This window comes from Xenopus laevis, chromosome 8L (assembly GCF_017654675.1).
Source record: "Xenopus laevis strain J_2021 chromosome 8L, Xenopus_laevis_v10.1, whole genome shotgun sequence".
Taxonomy (NCBI): domain Eukaryota; kingdom Metazoa; phylum Chordata; class Amphibia; order Anura; family Pipidae; genus Xenopus; species Xenopus laevis.
Genome location: NC_054385.1, coordinates 85,600,567 through 85,628,273, shown reverse-complemented (window position 1 = coordinate 85,628,273; position 27,707 = coordinate 85,600,567). Strand labels below are relative to the sequence as shown.

The 27,707-nt window shown below is 39.1% G+C and overlaps 1 protein-coding gene across 2 annotated transcripts; it reads left to right on the top strand.

Moving 5' to 3' along the window:
* ddhd1.L (DDHD domain containing 1 L homeolog) lies at positions 1–27,586 on the top strand. Of its 2 annotated transcripts, XM_018228546.2 has the most exons (13): positions 1–843; positions 6,690–6,863; positions 8,682–8,783; positions 10,387–10,515; positions 14,194–14,341; positions 16,561–16,670; positions 18,012–18,118; positions 20,613–20,866; positions 22,038–22,113; positions 23,690–23,839; positions 25,098–25,341; positions 26,059–26,250; positions 27,283–27,584. In XM_018228546.2, exons 1-13 carry the CDS (start codon positions 165–167, stop codon positions 27,465–27,467), a joined length of 2,550 nt encoding a protein of 849 aa, XP_018084035.1. In that variant the 5' UTR covers positions 1–164; the 3' UTR covers positions 27,468–27,584.
* The last annotated feature ends 121 nt before the right edge of the window (positions 27,587–27,707 follow it).

The window sequence follows — 27,707 nt, the reverse complement described above, 5'->3', positions numbered from 1 at the left end:
AATACGCGCGCGACCCGAAGAGGAGACTCCTGGATAGAGCGCATGCGTAGAAAACTACTGCTGCTGACAGGGACCTTTCAGTAACGGGCCCCCGCGGCTCCCATGTAAGTGAGCTATATGTGTAACGGTGGAGACGGTCGTGTCTTCCTTCTGCCGGCAACGGCATGAACCGGTCAGGATACCAGTCGCCGCTCAGTCCGGAAACCAATGGCGAAAGTGAGTGGGAGCCTGGCGGGTACTACGGAGAGGAAGAAGAGGAGGACGGGGAGTCGGAGGACATAGACTGTGCTTGGAGCGGAGAGGAGCAGCTTCGGCCTCGCCATCATCACCACGGCTCTCACCAGCCCCCTCCTCACGTTTGCCGGCACTGTAAATCCATGTCCCCGCCAGGCAAGAAGCGCCTGGAACTGGAGCTGCACCTCAACAACTTCGCTCCAGAACCAGGCTTGGCCGGCGGCTCCCCTTCTGAAGGCGAGGATGGGGAGTTGCCGGAAAGCAATGCGTCTGTGCGACTGCCCGAAAGGAAACGGACAAGGTCCAGTAGTTCAAGGCCCCGCGTTGAGGTGGTGACTGAGCTGAGCCCGGAGGAGGTGCGCTGGTTCTACAAGGAGGACAAGAAGACATGGAAACCCTTCATTGGTTACGACTCCCTGCGCATCGAGTTGGCCTATCGCAAGTTATGGGAACTCACTACGGCCGCAGCGGAGGACCAAAGTGGAGAGGACGAAGAACTGGACGTAGTGACTATTGGCGACTTTGTGAAGGTCGAGCCCGTGTGCGTCAGGAGCGGCCTCTATGAAGTAGATGTGAACGAGGGAGAGTGTTACCCTGTCTACTGGAACCGTAAGTATCTGTATAGAAGCAAGCAGCCTACTCACACGCTCCTTCCATCTGTTCAGGGCTCTCTCTGGATCAGTATCTATCTATAGGGATTTTGAAGTTTAGTTACACTATAGCCAGAGACAGCCCCAGTTACAGCAAGTACATCTTCCTTACTATATAGACTTGCACACCTGTGTCTCTGGCTGAGACTATATAGGGACTACTTTTTAGGCTTCCCAATCACCCATCTACCTCCTACTAATGTTACTGGGAAACGCCTGTATTGGAACAAGCATGTATACACACCTCGCTAACAGCAATTAACTGGTGGCAAAAATGGCTGTGTGACGTTAGTCTAGTGTCTCAAGAGGCCCTTATGCTGGTAGAGAAAACATCCATCTGCCCTGACTTCTGCATGCACTCACAGGCATGGCATCCACCCGCCAGTGCGCACACACAGGGCAGGTTTCAGCTCAAAAAAGCTAAAGTAGGCAGAGAAAATGCAACGAGTGACACAAGCCTTATATTGACCATACAGGGGCTGCCGATTTGATTCTTCAGGACTGAGTCAGCAGTTTATTAGCCCATGTATTGCTGCCTCTGACAGGCCTGCTTGATTGATATCTGGCAGGACAAGAACTGCATGACCTTATTGATGTGGCCCTTGTCCTGACAGCATGTATTTACCGTTGGGATGCTATCAGGACAAAGCAATTGGATGAGCCCAATACTGGCCACCTCAAGGTGGAAATGACCAAGTCTTTAAATGTATGGCCAACTTTAGCGGTGGTCCAACTGGGGTTGTGAGTTAAGGTTAGACATTTTAGCAGTTGGGAAATTAGGTGTCAACAAACGGCATTCAAAGAAAGAAATTCCCAATGCAAGGCCAATAAATTTGTAATCTTGCCAGTAGTACCTGGAGTCTAGGTGCACATGCCCCAGACCTGCAGCTCAAGGTGGAGGTATCCAACCAAACAGAACATGGCTGGCACTCACAGATCCTACAAACAGGCTTGTACAAGAACTGAGAACTTTATTTCAGGCGACAAAGTAAAAAGGATACATATCCTTATGCATTTTGTGCGCTAAACTCGTAAGGCTATGTATTCATTTACTTTGTGGCCTGAAATAAAGTTCTCCTTTCTTTTACAAGCCTGTTCGTGGGATCTGTGAGTGTCTGCCGTTTTCTGTCAACTCAACTTAACAAGTTGGTCATGTGTCCATCCACTCCTTTGTCCCAGTTGGCATCCCACCATTTCACTACACTTTTATATTGGCAGAATCAAAAACACCTGTGTTATACACTTTTCCTGGCCTCTGAAAAATGGCAGATCGCAGTGTTCATTCTATTGATGCTAAAAGACTAAAAATGATTGAGTATTTTGCATTCTGAAATGTTTCTTAACTTTAAAAGCCTGTTTTGTACTCTTGATTTGCAGGAGATTGTAGATACCTGTATGTCTTACCACCAATATTCAGATGTGCAATATCAATAAACCATGCCTAGAGAATTTATTTTTCCAGTTATTTGATTTGCTTTTTTTTTTAAGCAGAGACTATTTTTCTTTCATAAAGATTAAACTGGTCTTTCTATCTATGCAATGTATACACACCTGTAATTGCAACCTGATCCATGGATCCTGCGTAAGATTCAGAAGCAGTTTGGTTATCTTGACAGAGAGGTTTAAATTACATGGATGACTTGGATTGACAGGTGGCACTGTGCTGCCTGTTACTTTAACATTCATGAATGCAAAGACATTTTTGTTGGATACAGCGGTTTTTTTTAAATATCTACATTTGCAGTTGCTGTAGTTAGAGTCAATGTGTCACTCTAGTTCAAACTCCGCTGAATCCAAATCCTGCTGAAAAAGGCTCGGACTCGGGTGTATCCAGTGCTTCCCAAATTGAAACCATTTCACTGTATAACTTCCAGGTTCTGCTAAGTCTGTATAGTAATAAAATAATTTACACTTTATTTCAAAGCTGAACCAAGACTGAAGCTTGGGCAGGAAAGGGTTGTTTTTATTTAGAGTTCATTATCTCCATTTGAACAAATTACTGGTTTTATAGGGGGAGAAATTAATTTCCGGGAAAACAAACCAAAAACTTCAGTAGTGCTTTATAATAGCAAAAAGTTAGATTACAGTAGCCCTGATCAAGCTCAAAATTTCACTTGCCTCATTTCAGCTAAAGGAGAACTAAACCCTCCTTTAGTCAAAAGTCCCCACTGACCCCCCTTTAGTCAAAGGTCCCACTGCCCCCCCCCCTGCACAGTCTTAACCATGAATTGTGTCCCCTCTAGAAAAACTGACTGCTCATGCAGAGTCAGCGGAGCTCACGGGCGTTATCTTCCGCCACTTCGGTATTCTTCAGGTCCCTTCTGCAATTTCCGTTGCTTTCCCGGGGGGGGGGGAGGCATGGAGGGGGGCCAGTGGGGACTTTTGGCTAAAGGGTGGTTTAGTTCTCCTTTAACAGTTCATAAATGAAAAGAGTTTCACTTGGACTAAACAGATCTGTAATCGTTTTGTCATCCAGGTGGATATTGGACGTTGATAATGATCGGTCTGATAACAGCTTAGCTGGTGTGGGGGTGGGTTTCGAAAATATTGCTGAATTCTTACTAATAATTCTGCTAATACAGCACAGCAGACAGTAGAGCGAAGTAAGCAGTTGACTTCTGAAAGAGTCTCATGTTAAATTAAAAAACTTTATTAAAGAACTAATATTTTATCTGTGGTAGTAAAATAACACACATTGGTTTCCTATATTATCTTATTGAAAGTTAAAGATAGTGTAGTGAAGCTTCTGCATAGAAAGTTAACCTATGTAAAGCTGGCTTCTTGCAGGAGAAAGCAGAGATTATTGAGAAATCATGTTAAAATGTGTTAATTAAAACTAGCCATACACGGGCCGATAAAAGCTACTGACAGACCGAGTAGACTGCTTATCGTCCTGTGCGTGGGGCCCTCTGACGGACTTCCCCGATCTATTCGTTCATCTGACCATCCCTATTGGCTACATTATAATCTGATCGTTGGGCCCTAGGATCAGCCCAGATCAGATGAGCCCAATATTGACAAGAGATTTCGACAATCAAGCGGGTCTCTATGTGTATGTCCACCTTTAAGAGAGAAAAAAAAGCAAACCATACTCCAGTGTATTTTTTATGCATCTGCATGCATTTTTGCAGAAAATATTAACTTTTTCTAGGTTTTCTTGAGGAAGACTGTATTTATACCAGGATGTATGTGTTAATATTGCTCATTGTGAACAAGAAAAAAAAATGCACGAAGGACAAATTATTGAATATTTTCATCTTAAAGGGACAGTATACCCCATTCAATGAATAGGGCTTTTGTAGGACATACAATTTTTTGCTTTAATAAAATTAAAAGTTAACTTAAAGTAACAGTAACATCAAAACATTTAAAGTAATAAAAATGTAATGCAATGTTGCCCTGCACTGGTAAAACTGCTGTATTTGCTTCAGAAATACTACTATTGTTTATACAAATAAGCTGCGGTGTAGCAATGGGGCAGCCACTCAAAGGAGAAAAGGCTCAGGTTACACAGCAGATAGAAGAAAAGCTTGGTAGAACATAATGTTATCTGTTATCCACTATTTAACCTGTCCCATATAGCCTTTTTAAATTTCCACCATTGCTACACAGCAGCTTGTTTATATGAACTATAGTAGTGTTTCTGAAGCAAATAGATCAGTTTTACCAGTGCAGGGCAACAGTACCATGATATTTTTATTACTTTAAAACATTTTTTGGTGTTACTGTTCCAAAGGTGAACCGCCCCTTTAAGGATCTTCATATCTTAAGACTAATGGCAATCACTCCACAGTGTGAAAATAAGTATTTGAGAGGTTGATTAAATATACAGAAAAGGCTAAGGTTACAGAGCTTCAAAAATACCTTGGTCTCTGTGAAAGTGACACGATTATGTGTATGTAATAAAAGGTGCAAGTTTCTTACGGGTCTAATCAACTAACAGGTAGCATTTACAGGTCACCTGTTTAAAAGCAAACCATGGTTGCTATAAGTTAGAATTTAGAAGTGTTAGAAGTTGAAAGGATTCCCCAGAATAGAGAAAATATGTTACTGTAAACTTTTTTTCATTGAGTGTAGCTTGTGCCCTGACAGCAGCAATACTGAATAGGATACATTATGGTTTGACTGCTGAATCTAACATTAAAGTAAATCAAACCATATGCCATGAAAGGCACACAGAGCAACAGATCATCAGGCTTATATCTTCTGCTCGGTCCGTGTCTTTAGTAGATTTAGCCAGGCTAAGCTTTATCCCTTAAGCCACAGGCTATTTAAAGGGCCACTGTAGTTGTATAATGCACACCTTCTAGTTCAGATGCTACCATTGTTTGGAGAGACAGTGCAGGTTAGAAAGTGGTCTTTAGTGCTAACTTGACTGTTGAGCTCAGTCTCTGTTGGTTGACCATTAACTAGCATGCCTTCTGTTAAGCCAGCTGTGCCTTTTTAGCACCACTCTTTTCTATTTGTATTAGTCATAAACAAGCAAATAAATATGTATAAAGGTAATGAAATAAATTTTCAGTCTTTATAGACTGTATATTTAGAACAGAAGTCCAAGGGTTTATTATACATGCCCTTTTTTAGCAGATATTCTCCAAGAAAAGAATTCCACTGTAAGTAAAAATCATTGTAAGCAATACTGAGCAAATGTTCAGTTTCACTACAAATGAATTCAGATATGGTGATTGCTCTCTTCTTCTTTGTTTTGCCACTTAGTTATATTATATGATTTTATATAATTACACATCTATTATTGTTCATAATTTTGTGGATTCAGCTTTGTGATCAACTTTAAGTGATATGAAATTATTAAAGGAGAAATCAACCCGTTATAAAAAACACTACCCAGGGTAGACCCCTCCCTTCCAGCCTACCTGTCCCCCTGTGCAAATGCCCCTAATTTTCTATTCACCCCTCCGTGCAGTTTCTGGCCTCGGAGTTCACGGCAGCCACCTTCTTCTCCGGTAATCTTCGTGTAATGACAGAATTTCGGTGCATGCGTAGTTCGAGTAAATTTCCGGGACCAAAAAACTGCGCTTGTGCCGAAAGTCACGGAAATTTTCGTGACTTTCGGCACATGCGCAGTGGTCCGGGACTGGAAATTTACTCCAACTGCGCATGCACCGAACCTTCCGAAAAAGACCGAAGAAAGAAGATGAAGAATGCAGACATTTCTAGTGTTGTACAGCTTAGGGCTAGGACTTTTTGGTCATAATTAACCATGGTTACACATAGGTATTCCATTGCAGGCCACAGGAATTAAGCCTTACCTATTCCTGGGCATTTATTATTGCTTTTCGTTCTTGGAAGAGTTAAGTAATAAAGTACAGGTACGGGATCCGTTATCCAGAATGCTCCAAATTACGGAAAGACGGTCTCCCATAGACTCCATTTTATTCAAATACTCCTGATTTTTAAAAATGATTTCCTTTTTCTCTGTAATAACAAAACAGTACCTTGTACTTGTTCCCAACTAACATATAATTAATCCTTATTGGCAGCAAACCCTGCCATTTGGGTTTATTTCATGTTTACATGATTTTCTAGTAGACTTATGGTATGAAGATCCAAATTACGGAAAAATCTGTTATCCGGAAAACCCCAGGTCTCGAGCATTTTGGATAACAAGTTCTATACCTGTAGGAACTTGTTTACATTGGCATATGACATTCAAAATGGATTTTAAAAATGTAAAGTATCTATAAAATAAATTTTATAAAGTATTAGTTGGTTATTTTTTATTTTAGTTACTTTATAACATTTTGAAATGTTCTGTCTGAACTCTTGGCAATTTTCTTCTTCTAGAAACAGATAAAATTCCTGTGATGCGTGGTCAGTGGTTCATCGATGGCACATGGCAACCCCTAGATGAAGAAGAAAGCAATTTGATTGAACAAGATCACCTTACTTGTTTTAGGGGTCAACAGATGCAGGACAACTTGGATACGGAAATTACCAAACCCATAGACGACAAGGATGGTGAGATTCATTTCCAAGCTTGTGTTTTCCTGATTTTTCTGCTAACATTAACTTGAAAATTTGCTTTGCAGAAAGGAGGCGTAAAATGTTTAAAGTGATATCACCTTTGTATTTAATCTGGCTTTTACAGGAACAGTGTGGTTTTCCAGAAGCTGCATTGCACAACCTATATTGTTTTGATTTTATGTATTTATATACACAACACTTTACAAAGAGTAAATATCATTTACATTAGTCTCTGCTCAAGTGGAGCTTGCTATGTTTATTAGGAGCCAATTAACTGCCTGTATGTTTTTTTTATAGTGTGGGAGGAAACTGAAGTATTCAGAGGAAACCCACAGACACTAGGAGAACATAAACTCCTTCTAGATGGTGAACAAGCTGGAACTGAACTCAGGACCCCAGCAGTTGTTCTACCCATCTTGCACACTTCACTAAAATAAAGTGGATCGAGATATCCACTGACTTGGGAGTTTTGTGATTGGCCTACATCTTTCAATCTTGTCAGATCACACGTGATCTGTCCTGTTCGAAAAGTTTATCTGCCAATGCACAATGTCTCCTATATGTCCTCCTTCCTTCAGTTCCAATTGTTTGGCCCAAAGGAATGATAAACTGAATGTGGTCACTTGTCTGGTAACTGTCCTTTCCTTCCTGCTGAAAGGATTGGTCAGATACTGTGGAGGATTGTACGGTTGCATTAAAGGAGAAGGAAACCCCCTGGGCGCAAAAATCCCTCCCCCCTCCCTCCCCTGTGTTGCCCTCCCTCCTCCACCCTGGCCTACCTGTCCCCCCGGGCAAATGCCCCTAACTTGTTACTTGCCTCTCTGCGCAGGTCCTGTCCACGGAGCTCACAGGCGCCATCTTCTCCCAAGCGGTCTTCTTCCTGCTTTGACCGGCGTTTTTGGAGCATTTACCGGGTACGGATCTACTGCGCATGCTCTGAATGTCACGAAGTGAAATCGGAAAACTTTGTGACATTCGGCGCATGCGCAGTAGATCCGCTTGGGAGAAGATGGCGCCTGTGAGCTCCATGGACAGGACCTGCGCAGAGAGGTGAGTAACAAGTTAGGGGCATTTGCCCGGCGTGACAGGTAGGCCAGGGGGGAGGAGGGAGGGGGGGCAACACAGGGGAGGGTTTTTGCGCCCAGGGAATTTCCTTCTCCTTTAAAATCTTCAAGGAAAACTTTACATTTAGGATTTGTGTAACACTGGCATTGGCTTAAAAAAAAAAACTAAGATAGCACAGGATCAGTTGCCTAGGTTAGTTCCATGGAACCATCCTCTCAGCCCTCTTGGAGGCGGGGGGGGGGGGATTTCTGCAACCGAGCAAATTTATACTAGTAGTAGTCTTTTAAATTCTGCTTCCCCACCACCAAAAGCTGGCTGAGAGTGGGGAGTTCCAGCAGCTGAAAGCTGCTTGTATGCTCTGTTGGTTAATTTTTTTATTTTCCTTCTCTTAGAAGGAATTTTCAGTTTGGTGTTATCTGCTACAATCTCTTGTACTCTTTGTATCACTTAGAGGCCTAAGATTTTGTAATAAAAGTAAGTAGGGAGAAACCTTTTGTAACAGTATCTATCTCATGGGAGTGATTGTATTTTATGATATTATGTAAAATTATGCTATGCTCCATAACCTAGCAAAGAATAACAGTACAATCTTTTTTTTCTTCTTTTTTTTAAGACCATTTTGAGATACCATTTAAGACAAAAATATAAAAGTGTAAATGTCTTGTTTTGTAATGAGCTTACTGTGATTCTGCTGCTGATAAATATATTTCACAGCAGAATTAAAGTTAATTGTCTTTACTTTGATAGTTATCTCCCACCTTCCTCCCTTCTCCCTCCCTTTTCTGTTCAAATGGAGTGGATATAAGGAGATCACTAAGGCCCCATGTGCTAAGAGAAAGCGTTGTGAAGGTACAGTACCTATGCAGTTTTATCTCATTGTAGATTGATTATTGGCTTTTAGATGCTGTCAGTTGTAGTCCATAGGCTTTTCACATACGTAGACACATTTAAACAACATTTTTAATGCTTGAGGGTATTGTTGGCACTTGATACTGCAAAAATGGCTAAAATAGAATTTGAAAGATATGTTTTGGGACTTTTGTGTAAAGGGTTGCTTTACTCTGGCCAGTCTTAAATGGTATATGAGTCATCCTTCTAGTTCCTGCTTTCACTGTTGCACTCCCATAAATGATTAGTCTGAAATTACTAAATACACAAATTTACTGCAAACATCACTTTATAATTTAGAGATTCATGAGATTTTGAGTGACTATTGCACCAGCAAGATCTAATTGGCAAGCTCTTCTCTCTACAAAAATGCTCACATTGCATCATGGGAAACAGTCTTTTTGCATGCCTATACTATGTAATTTTTATATTGCTAATCACAGAGGAGTTTAGGGTTTCAGAACCATATACTGTAAGGTAATGTATTATATTTTAAAGTAGTGGTTATATCTGTTGATGACATACTTGTGCATTAACAACTGTATAAGGATATATTTTTTTGTGTTTTATAAGGATTGATTTCATTGATGCTTCTTCTTTTTCTTCCTGAAACAGCACTCTCATGACACCTGAACTAAATCAAGGACAAACTGTCCAATCAGTAGTTGAGTGCACTGATTTCACACTTGACATTGACATACCTGAGAACATAAAGTTTTAAACTGTGCGCATTAGTGCACTGGTACGCAAACTGGGAATGACTCCCTTTATCTTAGATCATGCTGAAGCTATAAAATATTAAATGTTAAAATGTATTCATAACTGTTTATTTTGTTTTGCACAGAGTGCCCTACCAAAATGTTAAGGCGGCTCTTATTTTAAAATTCCATGAAACTTATGATATAAGGAATGATTGTAAACCACTCGCTTCTATTTGTACTTAAGTATAAGACAAATTACTTCTGAGGAGTCAGCCGTGTCCTTTATATATGGAGGGTTCTTTTGGATCACTTTCAAGACAGATACAGGCCTTCAAAGGAGAACTAAACCCCCCCCCGTACCAAAAAAGCCCCCCTTAATTGCCTCTGCTGCACTGCTCTGCATTTTCGGGTCAGACTTTTTTCAAGGTTTTTTTTTTTTTTACTAATGCACAGTGCGGGGATGGGGGCATTGCCAGGTAGTTAAGGTGGGCTTTTCTGGAACGGCGGTTTATTTTGCCTTTGACTCCTGATACTTACGCCACCATCCTCTGACTCCTTATGCAGTTGCCCCTTTATAAAATACACCATAAAATGTCATGTATTAGAAACAATGTTGGTACTCGAGGCTGCAAAGTACCACCCTGTCTTCTGTCTTTCTATCTGTATTTTCTGCCTTTCTTAATAGACTGTTCTATGTTTGTTTCTTATACTTTGCTGCATAGTTTGGCATGTAAAAGGGTTGATTGTTGCACAACACTTAAAATAACCACTGAGAAGAAGAAATGTGGCTATGTGCATGGACATTTTATACTTAAAAAAACACTGTGGATGTGATATTTTCAAGAGTACTCTTTCTTTTTCAGCTACTCATAGTCTAAAGTTGAGTCGTAGCCATGTTGATTGGCATTGCCTGGATGAAGTATATCTTTATAGTGATGCAACAACTTCCAAAATAGCAAGGACTGTTACACAGAAGCTTGGGTTTTCAAAAGGTAGGATTTTTGATTATGGTATTATTTTTCTATATCTTTTAAATGTGCGTGAAAACATTTATTAAATCTTATGTAGAGCTTCAAGGTCAAGCAAATATTCTTTTTGGAAGCTTTGCAATGATATAGTAGGTAGTATTGTATAAATATCAATAGGACTTTAAAACCTTGAAATGTAAAATGCTAAAATACTGCAGTATACTGCTTTTGGGGATAGGATGAAAATATACCACCAAAAAACAAAAATAAACTACATATTTGAAACACTTTTTGCTGTATATACTATAAGCCTCAGTGAATTAATAGAAGATAGAGAACTTTCGCAAGGAATAAACATTTTAAGGTAATCTACCATGTTCTGATTGTGTGCATTTTTTATGTCAATGTTTATAGTTAATGAAATGTATTTTAATAAAGTAATTTTTCCTTTGCCATCTGTATACATATGGATTAGTGATGTGCGGGCCGACCTGATACCCACAGGATCCGCGGGTTGAGCTCTTCTCCAGCTCTCCCCACCCGCCACCTTCAAATGCCGACTTTCAGGTTCCAGTTTTATAGTGTCGCGTCTGCTCGCCCCACCCCTTTTGTGATGTCATCGGCGGGGCGTGTGGGCGCGGGTCTATAAAAGGACCCCCGGAATCGGTCACGGGTATTAGCTGGGCGGGTTAGGGTTGGGTGCGGGTCAGGGAGAACTCTGATCCGCACGTCACAAATATGGATGCCTTCATGTCAGGTATTTTACAATAAGGCAAAGCTTTATGTACAGGGATTCACAGTGCTATAGAAGTGCCTGGTGACACCTGACCATTTTACAAGCTGAACAATCTGCTAAGACTTGCGTTTTTCTGTTACATTTTAGTTAAATACATGGAGAACCAAAATGGACCGAGTGGCCAAAATTGTCTGGCACAACGTTCCATGCCTAAGTGAGCATTTCTGAGACTTTTTCCTTGTCAATTCCTTTGTGTACCATAGGCCAATTGTTTCCCAAGCTTTTCTGTGGCATCCAGAGTCAGATGATAAATTATATATCTGACATTATGACTGATTCAGGGAGACAGTTCTACAACTGCAATTCTCACTGTTTAAAACCCTTTCTTCTAATTGGAATGGGTGCCCCTCATGTCTTCTGCATGGACCTATTGGTAAATAAAGCACTGGAGATATTGTTATCCCTATTTATACATAGTTATGATATCCCCCCCACCCCGCAGCTCCTCCTCCTTTTTTCTTTTCTTTATTTATAATGAGATACTTTCCATACCCTTTACCAGCTTAGTTGCCTTTCTTTGACTCAATATCCTGTTTGAGAACTGCAGGCCAAAGCTGCATAGCATATTCTAAATGGGGCTTTACCAGCTGTGGAAAGTGGAACACTAACCCCCGTTCTGCCTCCCTTTCTAAGCATAAGTGTGATCTGTCTTGAGATAGCAATAACGTACAACCTCAGGAATGTCAGCAGACCGTTTACTCAATCAGAATGGCACCTAGAAGATCGTTTAACAGTGAACATCCAGATAGGTCAAAATATTATAATATGATCCACTCTAGCCATATAGATGCTGTTCAAAATGGAGCCTAGCATATACTACCAGACAAGTGCTGTAAACCAACAGATCATAGGGGACCACAGGAGGGGAGATGGGACAAAACAAGGAAAAGCAAACCATGAAACAAATGATGCACGTGTAACATGATACCCCCACTTCATGCAAGTTTATTATCTATAAGAACTCCATTATGGATTTGCCTAGAGCAGTCCCTTTAAGGGTATAAGTGTCTCGCACATTTTTACATCCCAAGTACACGACCTTACATTCATCAGCATTGAATCTCATCTGCCGCTTACAAGTTTGCCCTTTTGCCAAGATCCTGTTGCACGAATGCTGCATCCTGGATGGAATTAATTGGGTTGCATAGTTTTGTGTCATCCGAAAACACAGATTCATACTTAAATACCCACCACCAGTCATTAATGAACAAGTAAAATAAAAGTGGACCCAATACAGAACCTTGCAGGACCCTTCAATAATCTGTTTACTCGCTCAATTGCATGTCCAACCCTAGCACCAGGCAAGTAGCAGACAGTTTGCCATTAAGGGACCTTGCAACAGTTTACCATATTCATCTTCCTAAAACTGTATTCTGCCTTTCCTTCATAGCGCTCCCCCCCCCCACACCTGTATTATAGACCCTGCCTGCTCCATACCTGCCAGTTCAAAGCTGTCCTCCTCAGCATCTTCATCCAAAATGGTGAATCTGGTGGTGTGAACAAGCTGTGGCCCTGCCCTTCCACTTTTTACTGTAACAAACCTGCATCCCTCATTAGTCTCCACTGTTCCTTCTCCACCCCCACTCCACTGGTCCCTACCAGTGGTTTCGCCGTGATCCTCCTATCCTCCCCATGTTTGCAGCCCCTCAATATCACAAGTTCCCCCCTTAGAGTCTGCAATTCAGATTCCAAGAGGAAAACCCATCTGCAATTGTCACGGGTAAATGCTCCAGGGAACTGCTCTTCAAAGATTACATACATTCAACAAAATAGAAATTGAGTGACACCAGCAAACCCACTGGAACTCATTCTCACATTGGGTACTTACTGCAGTCTCCCAAGTGCAGTTGTATAACGCCTTTTTTTAATTTTAGAAGCCTAATGGTTTCAACAATTAGATAACCTGCAACACTCGCTGTGCAATGTGTAACTGAAGGTTTAGAAACATCAAAAAGTCTAAGAGTGAGTAAAAACCACTCTCGAACCATGTGCCTAGCTCAGATTTACTCATATGTACCTCTTCTGTTACTGCGGAAGTGGATTCAACAAAATGTGCAAAAAAGTTTTTTTTTGTTTTTTTTTTTGTTTACATAAAACAATATTACAAGAATAAACTAATTTTAAGTTTGTATTTTGAATTTTTTTCTTGCACTTCTCTTCAGAAGTTATTCACGCTAAAACTATGGCAAGAGAATTGAACTGGACAATATATGTTAACACTTATCTAGTGAACAGGAAGAAAATAAAACAGATACCGGTACCTGTAATTGTGAGAAATTAAAAAGGATATAAACAGACAATAATTGATGTAAGATTACAATTATGGTGTGAGCATTTCTGCAGTTTGCATTTTCTGGTTTTAGTTTTTTGTTTTTTTTTGATATTGCTGTTTTTTGCTAAAACCAGGCTTTTGGCTCAACCGCATTCATTGAAGGTCAGTGAACCTAAACTGTCTATACACTTTTTATGCACTTCATGTATAGTCTGTAAAGCCAAAGGTTAATGGCTGTCTGTCAGAGACGGCTATTGAGCGAAAAGCAGAGTACAGAGTACAGGGTCTATAACTGCTAATTTCTTAGAAAAGAACGTATGAATGTACGGTATATCGCAAACATTTTACAGAGGCGCTCCTGTGGAAGTTTACCTCCATTAATTTCTGGGTTTACGTCCCTTTTAATTCGGACGTAAGGGTATATTTGAAGCTAGATAATATCTATAAACATTATCTAGTAAAACTGAAATCTGACCATCTCTAACTGTATTCTCTAAGAAGGCATCAAGCTGCACTTCTCTGAATATAATCAGCAGCATGCAAAGTCGCTTTCCTGTGCACAGTGAGAAAACCAGTTCTTTTTTTGTTGTTAAATATAACGGGTACTTATTTTACTCTTATGTATTCCTTGAAGCTTCAAGTAGTGGAACACGGCTTCATAGAGGTTATGTTGAAGAAGCTAGCTATGAAGATAAACCTGTGGATATTACTCATATTGTCTTTGTTGTCCATGGAATTGGACAGAAAATGGACCAAGGAAGAATTATTAAAAATACGGCTACGTGAGTTATATATTTATACATATATTTTATCATCTTTGAAATACAGTATACATATTAGATAAAAAAAATAGGGGACTTGCCCTCCAATGAGTCTTACTGGCTTGACAGCAATTGTGTATTCTGTTAAATAATAATCACAAGGTGTTTGAATTACTCTGATATTCCAGCACTTGTTTAGCAGCCTTCTTAAAGGAGAACTAAAGTCAAAATACAAATACAGCTCAAAGTACTGGCCAGTATGTTAAGATCTGCTTACCAGATGCGTATCTCCAACTTGGTTTCCTTGTGAAATTAATCTGAAATCGAATTCGAAATTATTGCAAAGTAGATTGAAGGTATATCACGCCAGTCTCTTAATAAAAATCCCCATCTCAGGGCATGCACATGTGCACAACCATGCCTCCGTGCCCTGGGCATGTGCAGATAAATTTCCCTGTGCAACGAAGATATTCAAGTCACATGACACCCAAACGTCATCACTATCTATGCTTGGTTCTAACAGCCTATTTAAACGTTGTGCTTGTAACATCGTTGGTTAAACACACAAATAAATTAAATAATGATTACTGACCTCAGTCAGACTAAACACGTAGCCTTTCCTCCCCTGTTCGCAATACTTGTACGCTGAGCGAGAGAGCTTCTGCTACCATAGAGACGCAATGCTGTGCTAAACTCCCGCTCCGCTTACAAGATAGTTTTGCGAACAGGGGAGGGAAGGCTGCGTGTTTTGTCTGACTGAGGTCTGTAACGATGTTACAAGCACAGGGAAGTCCGTGAGGATATAAGTTTAATGGGGAAGTGACGTATAGGGTTAAGAACATGGCGCCCTTAAAGTTATTGAAATGTTGATAAGTTTGGAATGTGAGCAGAGGTTTTAAAGGGCACACAGAGATCATATAACCCAGCGTTTCAGGACAGGGGGTAATTGTCAACATTTTGGGATAGTTTTCTAATTTTGCCTTTCCTTCTCCTTTAATAAGAATTTCTTTACTTATGACATAGAGCAGTGCTGTCCAACTTTCTACATGTAGTGGGCCAATTGTATGTCATACAGCATGTTAGGGCCAGATTGAGTTAAAATGAAAGTGTCATAGAGTGAGGTCTGTGGAGCCTACAAGCAGACTGTAGGGCCATAAAAATCATTTGGAGGGCAACGCTACATGATCACCCTGGTGCATGTGATTATATAGAAGCACACACATGTACATGTTGAGAGAGTGCCCAGAAGACAGCAGATGTGTGACTTTGGTTCCGGGTCATGCATGTATGCATCAAGTGTCCTGGCTCCGAGGCACTCTCTCAGTATTTGCATCTGGTATATACAGCCCCTTGCATTGAGCAAATGCCTACATTGTCAGATCTGTGCAATACACTGTAGGGGTGTAACTTCCACAAATAGTATTGTTTTCCCCATTTGGAGTTCAGGCTCTGCCATTTTCCATCTCTGTTGGGGAAATATGTTTTTCTTCAATAGATGCCCTTTGATAAGTCTGAGTGTTCATGTCCATTATTCTTTTTTCAGTCTGTTTATTTAGAGATAGTGATTTGTCAAACAATACACATAACTGTCAAGGAGCAAACATTTTTTTTAAAAAATTGAATTGAGTATTTTCAGATGCCACAGTCATACACAAATATAACATGTATCTCCTTGTCTGATCACAGTGTTATCAAAAGGTGTTCTCAAAGGTCTCCTGGTATGCGTATATATGCATAGCTTTTAGGAAATCTGTTTATAATAGCCTATTCTAAATGTAGAGAAAATGGAAATCTATAAATGTTCTGCAGCTGCACAGAAGTAATATGAAATTATATTAACTAGAGTGCACAGATAAACAGAAGTCTGTTATACAGGAGGATTATCTGAGCCCAGTATTGTAATTATATACCTTGAAAGAACCAACATGGAGAAGCTTCAGTATCCCTGTGTGTCCTGTTTGGCTCATAGATTTGATGTGGTGAAAACAGTAGGGAAAAAAAGTTTGGCCAAGTGTCCTTTTGAACCCATGTTGAAATTTGAAATTGAAATTTGTTTAGTCTGGGTCTCTATTTGTCTATTCTTGACTCTAAGAGCCAGTGTTTACATTTTGTAGAGCACTTTCCATGCCATAGAAATTAATTCACTTGATAATTTCCATTTTTTTTTGCATTTAGGATTTGTATACAGCATTCTTAATATTTTTTCTCATTTAGGATTAATGTATATGTTTGTGTTAAAGGATGAGAGACACGGCAAGGAGAATTGAAGAAAAGCACTTTTCCAACCTTGTAACAGATCATGTAGAATTCCTTCCTGTTGAGTGGCGGTCCAAACTTACACTTGATGGAGGTAATATATGATTTACATAACGCTAATACAGCACAGGGCTCACTTACCTTTTTAATAGAAGTAATAATTTAATCTGTAATATTTTACAAGTTAGAATAGTTATGTATTATAGTTTGTATAATTGCTATATCTTCCAGAAAACCCTGTGTGATATAAAAGAACATTACATGGATATTTCCCAAAAGATTTATTTTTTATTATTTTTGTATAGAGATGGACAAATAACATGATCTGAGGGAAATGGAGGAGGAGAAGCTACTAATAGCTTCTATTAATATTCAATTTAAAGGGGAACTATTTAAATTTAACATAAGCTACAGCATACTGAAATAAGAAGTTTTCTAAATATAATCAATTAAACATTCTGTGCTGTTTCTGAGATAATCAAGTTTATCTTCACTATCCCTCTCTCAGCATCTTTTTCTTTTCATTCTGTCTTCATGCAGGAGTTTGGCGTCAGATATTCATTGACCGTTAGATCCAACATGTCTTAGGGGGGCTCTTTTTGTCAAGAAGATGTATTAGAGCTCTTTCTATTTAAATCACCAGACATCATGTTTTTCTACATGCAGGATTTGTGCAAAAAATGTTTTTGTTTATACTGGAATCCATTATTTGAGTGAGCTCTAATTCATCTGCTAGGAAAATGAGCTTCCTCGATAAGATATATTGGATCTAACTGTCAATGAATATCTGACACCCAAAAAGACTGAATGAAGAGAAGATAAACTTGATTATTTGATGCAGAATATTTAATTGATTATATTTAGAAAGTTTCTTATTTCAGCATGATGAGGCTTATATTAAATTTTCATTTTCACAATATTTCCCCTTTAATAGCCCTTGGTATAGAGCCAAACGGATCTCCAAAACCCATATCTGATCATGAATGTTATAAAATGCCATTGGACATTATTTATTATTATTGCTTTGGATGCAGTTCTTAGCAAGTCTGCACAGTCCATATGTGATTCTGTCGTTGGTCTAGCTGACAAATTGTTGGTTCTTTTAGGCAGTCCAGCAGGTGAAAATATTCTTTGCTTTGAGAAGACGGGTGATTGGATTGATTGATGACATTATTTGCTTGGTGGTATCATTGAAGTCTTGTTTATAATTTCCAGCCTGTTGAAAACCATTACAAATATCAACCATTTGATATTCCTTCATTCATTAACTTGTACTGAATTTATGAATCTAAACTTCTGTGAGGCGAATATTAAATGTATGTACAGTAGTAAAGTCTCTTTACACACTAAACACAGGTCATCTTTACTTGCACTGTAAAACTTTTTTTTACTATACTCTATACATTCATTCAAAGATTTGTTTTTTCCTGTTCAGATACTGTAGATTCGATTACACCAGATAAAGTACGTGGCATAAGGGACATGTTGAACAGCAGTGCAATGGATATAATGTACTATACAAGTCCTCTGTACAGAGATGAGGTAAAGTACTTTTTTTTTTTTTGTGAATGAAAATTCATTTTCTTTTGTCAGTTTTATATTGCTGTAGAAAAGGATTTAAAGGTAAGTTTTGAAATACTCAATAAGACGAAACTCCAGCACACGAATGCTTAAGGGTTCATAACCCGTGTTTATTGTCAATGCCAAACAGGAAACAACGTTTCGGGGGCGTACCCCTTCGTCAGGTGAGCTGTGCAGACCCCACCTCCACCTTAAGTAGAGGGCAAACCAGTGTAGGTGTGCCTTTCAATCCCAAATCCAAGGTTAACCCCTAATTAACCACATAGTTTCAAAAAAATTAACATATCAATGTACAAATTAAATTAGCAGAAATATCAGTCCACATTTTTGATCAGAGAGATATTAATACACGTATTTGGTCAAAAAGATGTCAAAAAAAGTCCATATCAATCATTGGAAAAATATCCTTATCTGTATACATATTGATCCTGAAAAATGAAAAAAGTCCAATGAAAAATGTTCAATGTTCAGGGGAGGTAAAGTTCAATAGCAACATAAAAAGTACAAAAAGCTCTATAAATACGGCTATATAAGGAAGGATTAGATATTACCTTTCCTTAGATACTTTGTATCGAAACAATAATCAACTTAGGAGAATCTGTAAGAAAACAGGAAAAAAATAAGCAACTAACGTATTTAGCAACTTTGTAAATAGTTATAAGAAGCAAGCCAGACTAAACTCCTCGTTTAACCCTCTAGGAACCTGTGTCTGCAATAACCAGATCCAGAATGTTTCACGTTGTGCCAATTTTTGTTTAAGGATGTGATCAGGTGCCTTAACCCTTTCTAAGACCTGCCACCTTAATTGGGACACTCGGTGACCTTTTTCAAAAAAATGTTTATACAGAAATGTTTCAAATTTTCTTTTTTTCTTTTTTTCTCACCTATCCCTTTGATAGGTTCCTTCTGTGGTTCATAATTCCTGATAGCCGCCTTGTGTTCATTCAACCGTATTTTAATTTGTCTGCTTGTTTGGCCAATGTATGCCAAGCCGCATGGGCACTTTAAACAGTATATTACCCCCTGAGAGTTGCAGGTGTGGAAACCCTTAATGCTGTGTTTTGTACCACTCAAGGGGTGTACCACGTAATCGCCCTTAATAATGCCGGTACAATGCCCGCAATTAAGGCAGGGATAGGTACCCACCTTAGATGTATTCTCCACAGGGGTAGGTGTACCTTTCTTCTTAATCATGTCACCCACATTCCTACCAAGTTTAAAGGAAAAAACTGGGGGTAGGCTGAATAACTTGCCAAATTTAACATCGTTTTTGAGACACTTCCAATGTTTTAAGAAGTTTTGAAATACTACATTTAATCCTGGAGAAACAGTTCTGCTATTACACTTTTAAAGGGAACTTCACGCAAAATCATTGTCCTGTAAGCAGTCAAGAAAAATATTCGGTGACTGATTTCATTTTGACCTTAAAGGAGAACTAAACCCCCCCATGTGAAAAGCCCCTTCCACTGCCCTCCATAGTGCCTCCTCCCTGCGTGTGCCCCACATGCAGATGCATCGGCATTAGTAAAAAAAAACACAACTGACCACTTAAATAATTGTATTAGAGTATTTCAGAGCTGATAAAGCAGTTTTGAGTATCTGGAGTCGGAGTTGCCAAAAATGTTCCAACTCCAAATAACTTTAAATACAAGCACTGAAAATAATCAAATCAGATTTAAGAGCTTCTATGAAGGAGAATATGGCAGAACAATACTGTTTCTAAAACAATACTTAATTTTGGATTGTATTTAACAGCTATTCTGCAGCTATATGCCAGGTTCAATTAATATAGAAGTTGTTTTAGGTTTTCCAATTGTTTTTGATTTATTTAGTTTGGTTTAGAATTACCAAAGGATATGGTTTATATTTTTGAGCTTTGTCAGTGATAAAATGCCTTGTATGTTGTGTACTTATCTTCTTTTCAATATGGAAAATACATTAGTATATTAAAGGAACAGTAACACCAAAAAATGAAAGCGTTTTAAAGTAATATTGTTATCATGCACGGGGACAGCTGTGTTTGCACAGGTTACACAACAAGTAACATATAAAATACCATTTATTGGACAGGGCTTATCGGCTATGTAACCTGTGCCTTTTTTCCAGCTTCAGTGGCCGACCCATGGCTACACAGCAGCTTGTATATATAAACTATAGTAGTCTTTCTGAAGCAAACACTCCAGTTTTAACAGTGCAAAGCAACAGGACATCCCTTTAAAAATGGGCGTTGGAGACGGTACCATAAAATGTGGAACTGTAGCCAAAGGATTTATGTACTGACTCCACAGCCCTGGTGTATCTGTTATTGAGCAGCTGTACTTGGTAAACCACACTCCCAGTCTCTTAAATATAGATTGATTTAGGACTGAAATTGTGAAGCATGCAAAATGTGCTGATCTATAAGATATGTATCCAAAAGATAAAAATGTTCCCACTACCTTTTAATATTCCTCAGTTAGTGAAAGGTCTTCAGCAGGAGCTAAATCGTCTCTACACCCTGTTTTGCTCCCGAAATCCTGAATTTGAAGAGAAAGGAGGAAAAGTCTCAATTGTTTCCCATTCTTTGGGATGTGTTATAACTTATGATATCATGACTGGGTGGAATCCTGGACAACTTTATGAACAACAGGAAGATGATGATACTGATATTCAAGGGATTAACTATGAAGAGCAACATCTCCTTAGAGAGCTTTACTTGACCAAACAACGGTATGCCATCTACTTAAGGATTTTCACCTAATTATCTTTGGTAGCAAAAAAAAAAAAAACAAGATCATCACAAACAGGTTGCTCCTGCTTGGCAGTGAGCAGGGTTTCCTGATACTCTCCTCTTCACTTTTTTTTTCTCCCTAGTCATCATAGATGTTCCCTCCTTAACTTATTTAAAATGACCAATAACACCAGGATATGCAAAAAATGAAAACTTCAAATGACTTTTGTCTTTTCTGAAAATGTAAACATATTTTCCTTGATCATGGAATGCCTTCTTTTTTTATTTCTGCAGTGGCTTTGTTTAATGAAAATATACTTTAATGTTAGTATTTTCCCAAGCTTTTATGAAAGTCTTAAAGGAATTGCTCAGTATAAAAAAAAAAAATGTTTCTAATATAGTTAGTCAAAAATGTAATGTATAAAGCCTGGAGTGACTGGATGTCTAACATAATAGTAAGAACACTACTTCCTGCTTTTCAGCTCTCTTGGTTTCCACTGACTGGTTACCAGGCAGTAACCAATCAGTGACTTGGGGGGGAGGCGACACATGGGTCATAACCAGGGCTGCCATCAGGGATTGGTGACCAGGGGGGCCCTGGTCACCAATTGTTTTTTTTAAAAAAAAAAAAAAAAACTTTTATGGGGGGCCCTGGCAAAACCGTTTTTTTTTTTTTTTTTTTTTTTAATTTATAAGGGGGCCCTGACCAACAATAGCTTTTTATAACTTGTGTTTGTGGGGGGGGGTACCTTTTTTATTGCTGATGTCTGTGTGGTCTTTTAGCTGTGCTGCGGAGTAGGTGGGATCTGGGGTGGGGCTTTGGGGCCAGGGTGGGCCCCTGAAAATATTGTTGAACGGGGCCCAATGATTTCTAATGGCGGCCCTGGTCATAACCGTTTGCTGCATGCTACGGATCAATTGCAAAATCACTGAATAGTTATGTCCCATATGGCCCCCCTTCAAGTCACTTACTAACTTGTTTAGAGAACTGAAAAGCAGGAAGTTTTGTGTACTATGTTATTCATATATACAGGAGGCGTTTTAGTTCAAGGAGGGTAGTCCGATAAAAGTAGTTGCAAAAAGAAGTACTATAAAAGTTTTTAGACATTGGGCAGACAATTTTATATCCGAAAATAAAATGTTGAATAAATATTTTCATTTACTCACTAGTTTAAGAGAACTGGAAGTTAGATTACATGAAGTTCAAGCAACATCTTTGGCTAATGCACCTGCCTTAAAATTTAAGGTGAGTTAATTTTAAATTATATATTGGTATTTCATAACACACAGCCAAATGTGATACAGCTTCAATTTTTTAAAAGCACACAAAAAACATTTACAATGCTTGAAAGGGATATAAATCTCAAATTACAAACTAAATTTGCTCTTCTGAGTGGTGGATTTTTATGCTGTAGAGACCTGCTGTATGAGCCACATCTGAGGATACGCTGAGTTGCTTACCTTAGGGTACTGTTTAGTGATTTTCCATGCCGGATCACTAGTGTGGCCAGATAAAGCAGCACAGTGGTGGTTGAAGTTAAGCACTGAACCAGAGCAAAACCATCCCTTCAGCTCACAGCACACCGTGGAAGATAAGCAAAATAATAGAAATGCAGAGCAGTGTTCATACTGGAGATACATTCTTCTCATGAGGGCATTTTGTGCACTGCTTGTATGCGCTGCAGTTCAAACAACAGACGCAATGTCAGTATTCAGCCAAACCAAATCTGAACACTTAAATTCATGTGACTAGCTAACTGAAGGAAAAAAACTTTTTTGAGTTTCGCTCACTTTTAGTTATGGCAATTGTGGTTCAGTGCATCCTTAAAGTGGCAGTATACACAGACCCTCTGAACACGAGCTTGTGTTTTTGTGTATCCTTTTAAATAAGAAATATGTGTTTTTTTTGTTAATTCTTGTACTAAATAAGAATTAAAGCCAATTTTAATTTAGCACTTCTATCACTTCCTGATCCTGCAGAGTACATCAACTAATTGAGTGTCCGCTAAGAAGCCTCTGATAATAATGAGCTGCTCAAAGACTGCTGCTTAAAGAAGGGAGAGGATTGTTGGTTTAAACTAAAGAGCGCTAAACAAATTCCCCTTCTTATAAGAGGGAGTGGATGTTCAATGAAAAACTCAACTTTGAAATTGGTGCTTGCAAAAAAATAGGAAAAAATGGAAATCCGAATGCATTTTAAGAACAAGTTGTATTTATTGGGTAAATTTAAGCAGTGCCAAGCCTAGCTTCCTGTGCTCCCAAGGCACGTGTGCAAGCATGCAAGATGACTGCTGCAAGCCGAGGGGGGAACAAGACGCACAGCTCTGCAAGCGCTGGTACTGATGTTTCACCTCACCAAGGGCCAGAACTATGGGTATGTACTCAGAAATGGTACATGCCTGGCACCCTCCTACCATTGTGCCCTAGGCACATGCCTCCTCTGCCTACCCCTAGTTCTGGCCCTGGGTTTAAGCAAAGGTGTTTTTAGGTGTATGCTGTCTCTTTAAGTGAAACAGAACATGGGCACTACTTTGCATTAGCCACTTGCTATAATGATTCTAGTCATAATATAATAGTTTTTAAACTTTTGCAAATGCTTCTTTCTGGGTTCAGGCAAATAGAGAGGGATCACAAATTCAGATCCAGCAACTGTAAGAGAGTAAGGGGGGTTGGGGAACATTACTTAGACAACAAAGCCTATTATGTTCCATATCATACAATTTTTTGTGCTTCAGTTGCACTGTTTATGTTCACAGTTGTTTTGGTAAAGCTGGCAAAGTAGATGTTACCTTGCGTCACTTATCCCATTTTTATTTCTTTAGGTTGAGAATTTTTTTTGTATGGGATCTCCATTAGCAGTGTTTTTGGCTTTGCGTGGTATCCGTCCAGGAAACCGTGGAACTCAAGATCACATTTTGCCTAAAGCTATTTGTAATCGTTTGTTCAATATTTTCCACCCTGCAGATCCAGTGGTAAGTGTTGTTCATTCAGACTTGCTTTGATTGTAAGATCCAAAGTATCTGTTTAAAGGAGAAGGAAACCCTTTTGCAAAAAACCCTGTACCCCCCACCCCACGTAGACCTCCCCCCAGGCTAACAATCCCCCAGGGAAATGCCCCCTACTCCATACTTACCCCTCGGCGCAGATCCTTCCAGCGGAGTTCCACTCATCTTCCGCATCCTCGGTAAGCTGCTGGGAGATCGGCGATTTCCATGTAATTCTGCGAATTCCCAGAAATACCGATCTCCCAGTTTTCAGTGAGTTTGCAATTGATCCTCAGCATTCAGTTCAGATTCAAAGGCAACAGATATGACCCATGTGGTCCCCCCTCATGTCACTGATTGGTTACTGCCTGGTAACCAATCAGTGGTAACCAGAGAGAGCTGAAAAGCAGTCACTCCAACGTTATACATTAAATTTTTGCCTAACTAACTATATTAGAAACATGTTTTATTTTGCACAACCTATCAGTTTACCAAGTTTTTATTTTCACCATGAACAATTCCTTTGATTTAAGTAAACACACATGTAACCGGCTGTGTGGGAACATTTTTCTGTAGAAGTTTTCATCACAGCTCTGTTTTCTGCAATACAGGAAGTTATGGATTGTCCTAAGGTGTGTGTGTTGTTCTGTATGCAGTTGAATGCAAGACTGTTACAGTGATCACAAGGTTATGTATTTGACACATGCATGTATCAAATGTAAAGTAAAAAATTAGATATTACCAAAATATTGATGAATAACTGTAACTTATGCAAAGAACCGAAGGCACGTGCACATCCCTGCAGCCATTCCCTCTACCTTGTGTCTCGTTCAGACATACAAGTTAAGGATCAACAGAACACAAAAGCCTCAACAGGGCCCTGTATTTACCTCCTACACTATGGCAGTTGGTAAGGACAGGGCTGGCCTGTGCTTCCATTACTATGTTCTTTACACCTATTCTGCTGCTACTTGCAGAGCACAGTGTTCCCCAGGGCACAAGTGCTTTTAAGTATGTATAAGGGGGTTGCTCTTTCACACCTTAGCACATTAGCACTTACGTCCCAAGGATAAGTAAAATGATCCCTTGTAATTTGACATGCACATCTAAAACACTTATATTTGTTATACGTGGCAGCAAAAAAAGATCTACTTATGAAATAATTGTGTTTTAATTGTTTACATTTTTCAAGATATTGTTTCCAGTATTTTTGTGTTAATGCATACACTTTGTTTGTATTTTTCAGGCCTATAGACTTGAACCCTTAATACTAAAGCACTACAACAACGTTTCACCTGTTCAGATCCACTTTTCTAACACAACAAATCCTTTACCTTACAAGCATATAAAACCATGTTTTATCAATCCATCTAAGGACACTACCTCAATGTCTGATACTGAAAGCATACCGAGCCCAAGTACTTCACCAGTCCTGCCTCGTCGACATTATGGGGAATCCATAACAAATATTGGCAAAGCAAGTATATTAGGTAAGGCAAACCCTTTATATTAGGGATGCACCAAATCCATAATTTTTGCTATCCGACACATACCAGACCACATTCTGTGCTGAATAAAAAAACGTATTCTAACTCTTGTTGTCCAAAGCTTTTGTATTCAGTTTGGCTGAAAACTAAGGATTTTGTGGAATCCAGCAAAAAGTGCTGGGATTTGGTTAAAATGGATTTGTATTTTATATAAATTATTTGTAAATTTAAGAAATGTTGAAAGCAGTATGTTCTCTAGTAAAAGCCTGCTGGCAAGGATCAAACATATTGTAGCTTTAATTTTATGCCTTCTGCTTCCACACTCTCTAGGCTTGGACTTGTGCACAGTCCAAAAAGGTATGGGCCTAGGTTGGCAAAAATTTGGGGAGCATGCTGCCTGCTGGCCATATATTCACTGGGAAGTGGTAGAGATTTTGAGAGCCATTTAAATCTCTTGCCCACTTCCCAGTGAAGATATGGCCAGCAGGCAGCATGCTCCCCAAATTTTTGCCAACCTAGGCCCATACCTTTTTGGACTGTGCACAAATCCAGCCCTGGAGAGGCAAACTGAAGCATTTCAAAAATACATATATAAATGCATTTTTGTTTCCTTTGTCACTAATGCTATGCTTTAAATAGTGGTGTTGTTAATTGTGCTCAAACAATTATTGTCAGAAGATGGCAGACCGATGACTAATATTATTATTCCTTATCCTTTAGGTGCTGCTAGCATTGGAAAGGGGCTGGGAGGAATGCTTTTTTCAAGATTTGCACGTTCTAGTGCAACTGGTACTCCAGGCTATGATGCTAAAGATTCAGCAGAAGGGGAAGAGAAGAAATCTGTTTTAAGCCAGAATTCTACTGGCTCCCAAGCTCTTCCTCACAGCATGTCTGGCTTACTGGACTCCACATGTCAGTGTATTATTGCTAATGATTTCATTACAACTTTTGTATATTTCACTACAAACTTAAACCTAGGTTACTGCCTTGTTTATAAGGGGGTATATTAGCACACATTATACAAATGCAATGTTGATTTCTTATTTCTGTGAACCCATCGCTTGGGAGCTATATTTTGTCCCCTTGCTGCATATTGGACTGTTCCACCTATTTTGTCCACCATGAGCATAAGGTATCGGATTTTGCCAGCTTTGATACAGTGATTTTAAGCTACAGTCTGTTTTTATTAGTAATGTTGTTTGTACATGAATAGAAAACGTTATAATGAGCAAGTAGTGCCAGTCAGCTGCAGGAAGCCAGCAAGATTGAAGGTGTATAGATTTGAAGGAGGATAGGGTCCTTCTTTACAAAGCAATTCTAAGGCCGCATCTAGAATGACTCTATAGTGCAATTTGGTCTCCAATATTGTTGAAATAGAAGTAATAGTCCAACAAAGAGATTCTAAGCTAATTAAAGGAATGGATGGTCTTGGAGGAAAGATTAGTTACAGTATGTTTGAGTTATTTAGACTGGAGAAGAGGTTTTTAATGGGGAAATTATTACATTATATGAATATAAAAGGGGGGCCATACAATTTAATGCTTTATTGTACAGTAGATTTTTCAGCGAACATGAGGGCATCCATTTAGATTTAGAATAAATCTTAAAATTTGGAAAGGGCTTCGTTGGTTAATTAAGCGAGAGCTTGTACAGTCATATTTGCAGAAACATGTTTCTTTGGGTGCCTTTTTAGAAAGTGAGAAAATACAAAGGGGAATTAACTCCAGTTACAGAGATGTTCCAGGGACTGATTCAAATGCCATCTTGGGAGAACATATTTACGTCATTGAACATTTTTACTGAAAGCAATAATGCACACTGTATTCCATTGTTACTAATAGAAATGCTTTGGTTTGGTTATATTTGGATTTGGCTAGTTTCATATTTTACTGTTGACATGTTTTGAATGTATACAAATGTTTTTTTTTTTCTTCTCCTTTGCAGTGGAGTTAGAACATCGGATCGATTTTGAGCTCAAAGAGGGTCTGGTAGAAAGTAGGTACTGGTCAGCCATGACTTCCCACACTGCCTACTGGTCATCCATGGATGTGGCACTTTTCCTTCTGACATTTTTATATAAAGAAGGCCAAGTAGAAGATGAAGAGAAGCAAGGCGTTGATGCACTTTAGCCACTACAGTTTTAGCAAATGCAGACTGTTCAAGGCATGAGGTTTTGGCTTAAGGAGCATGTCTGAATAGTTTGTAACTGCAGGACAGCACTAATTATTAAACTAACTTTTCAATTCCACAGACCCAGCTGTGATTATTTTACTTAAAGCATTCCCTGAAACTCTAATACCAAGGTAGGAATTTAAATAAGAAAGAAAGGGAGAATAATTGTTGGATTCAGTGCATATACAGTAGGTGTA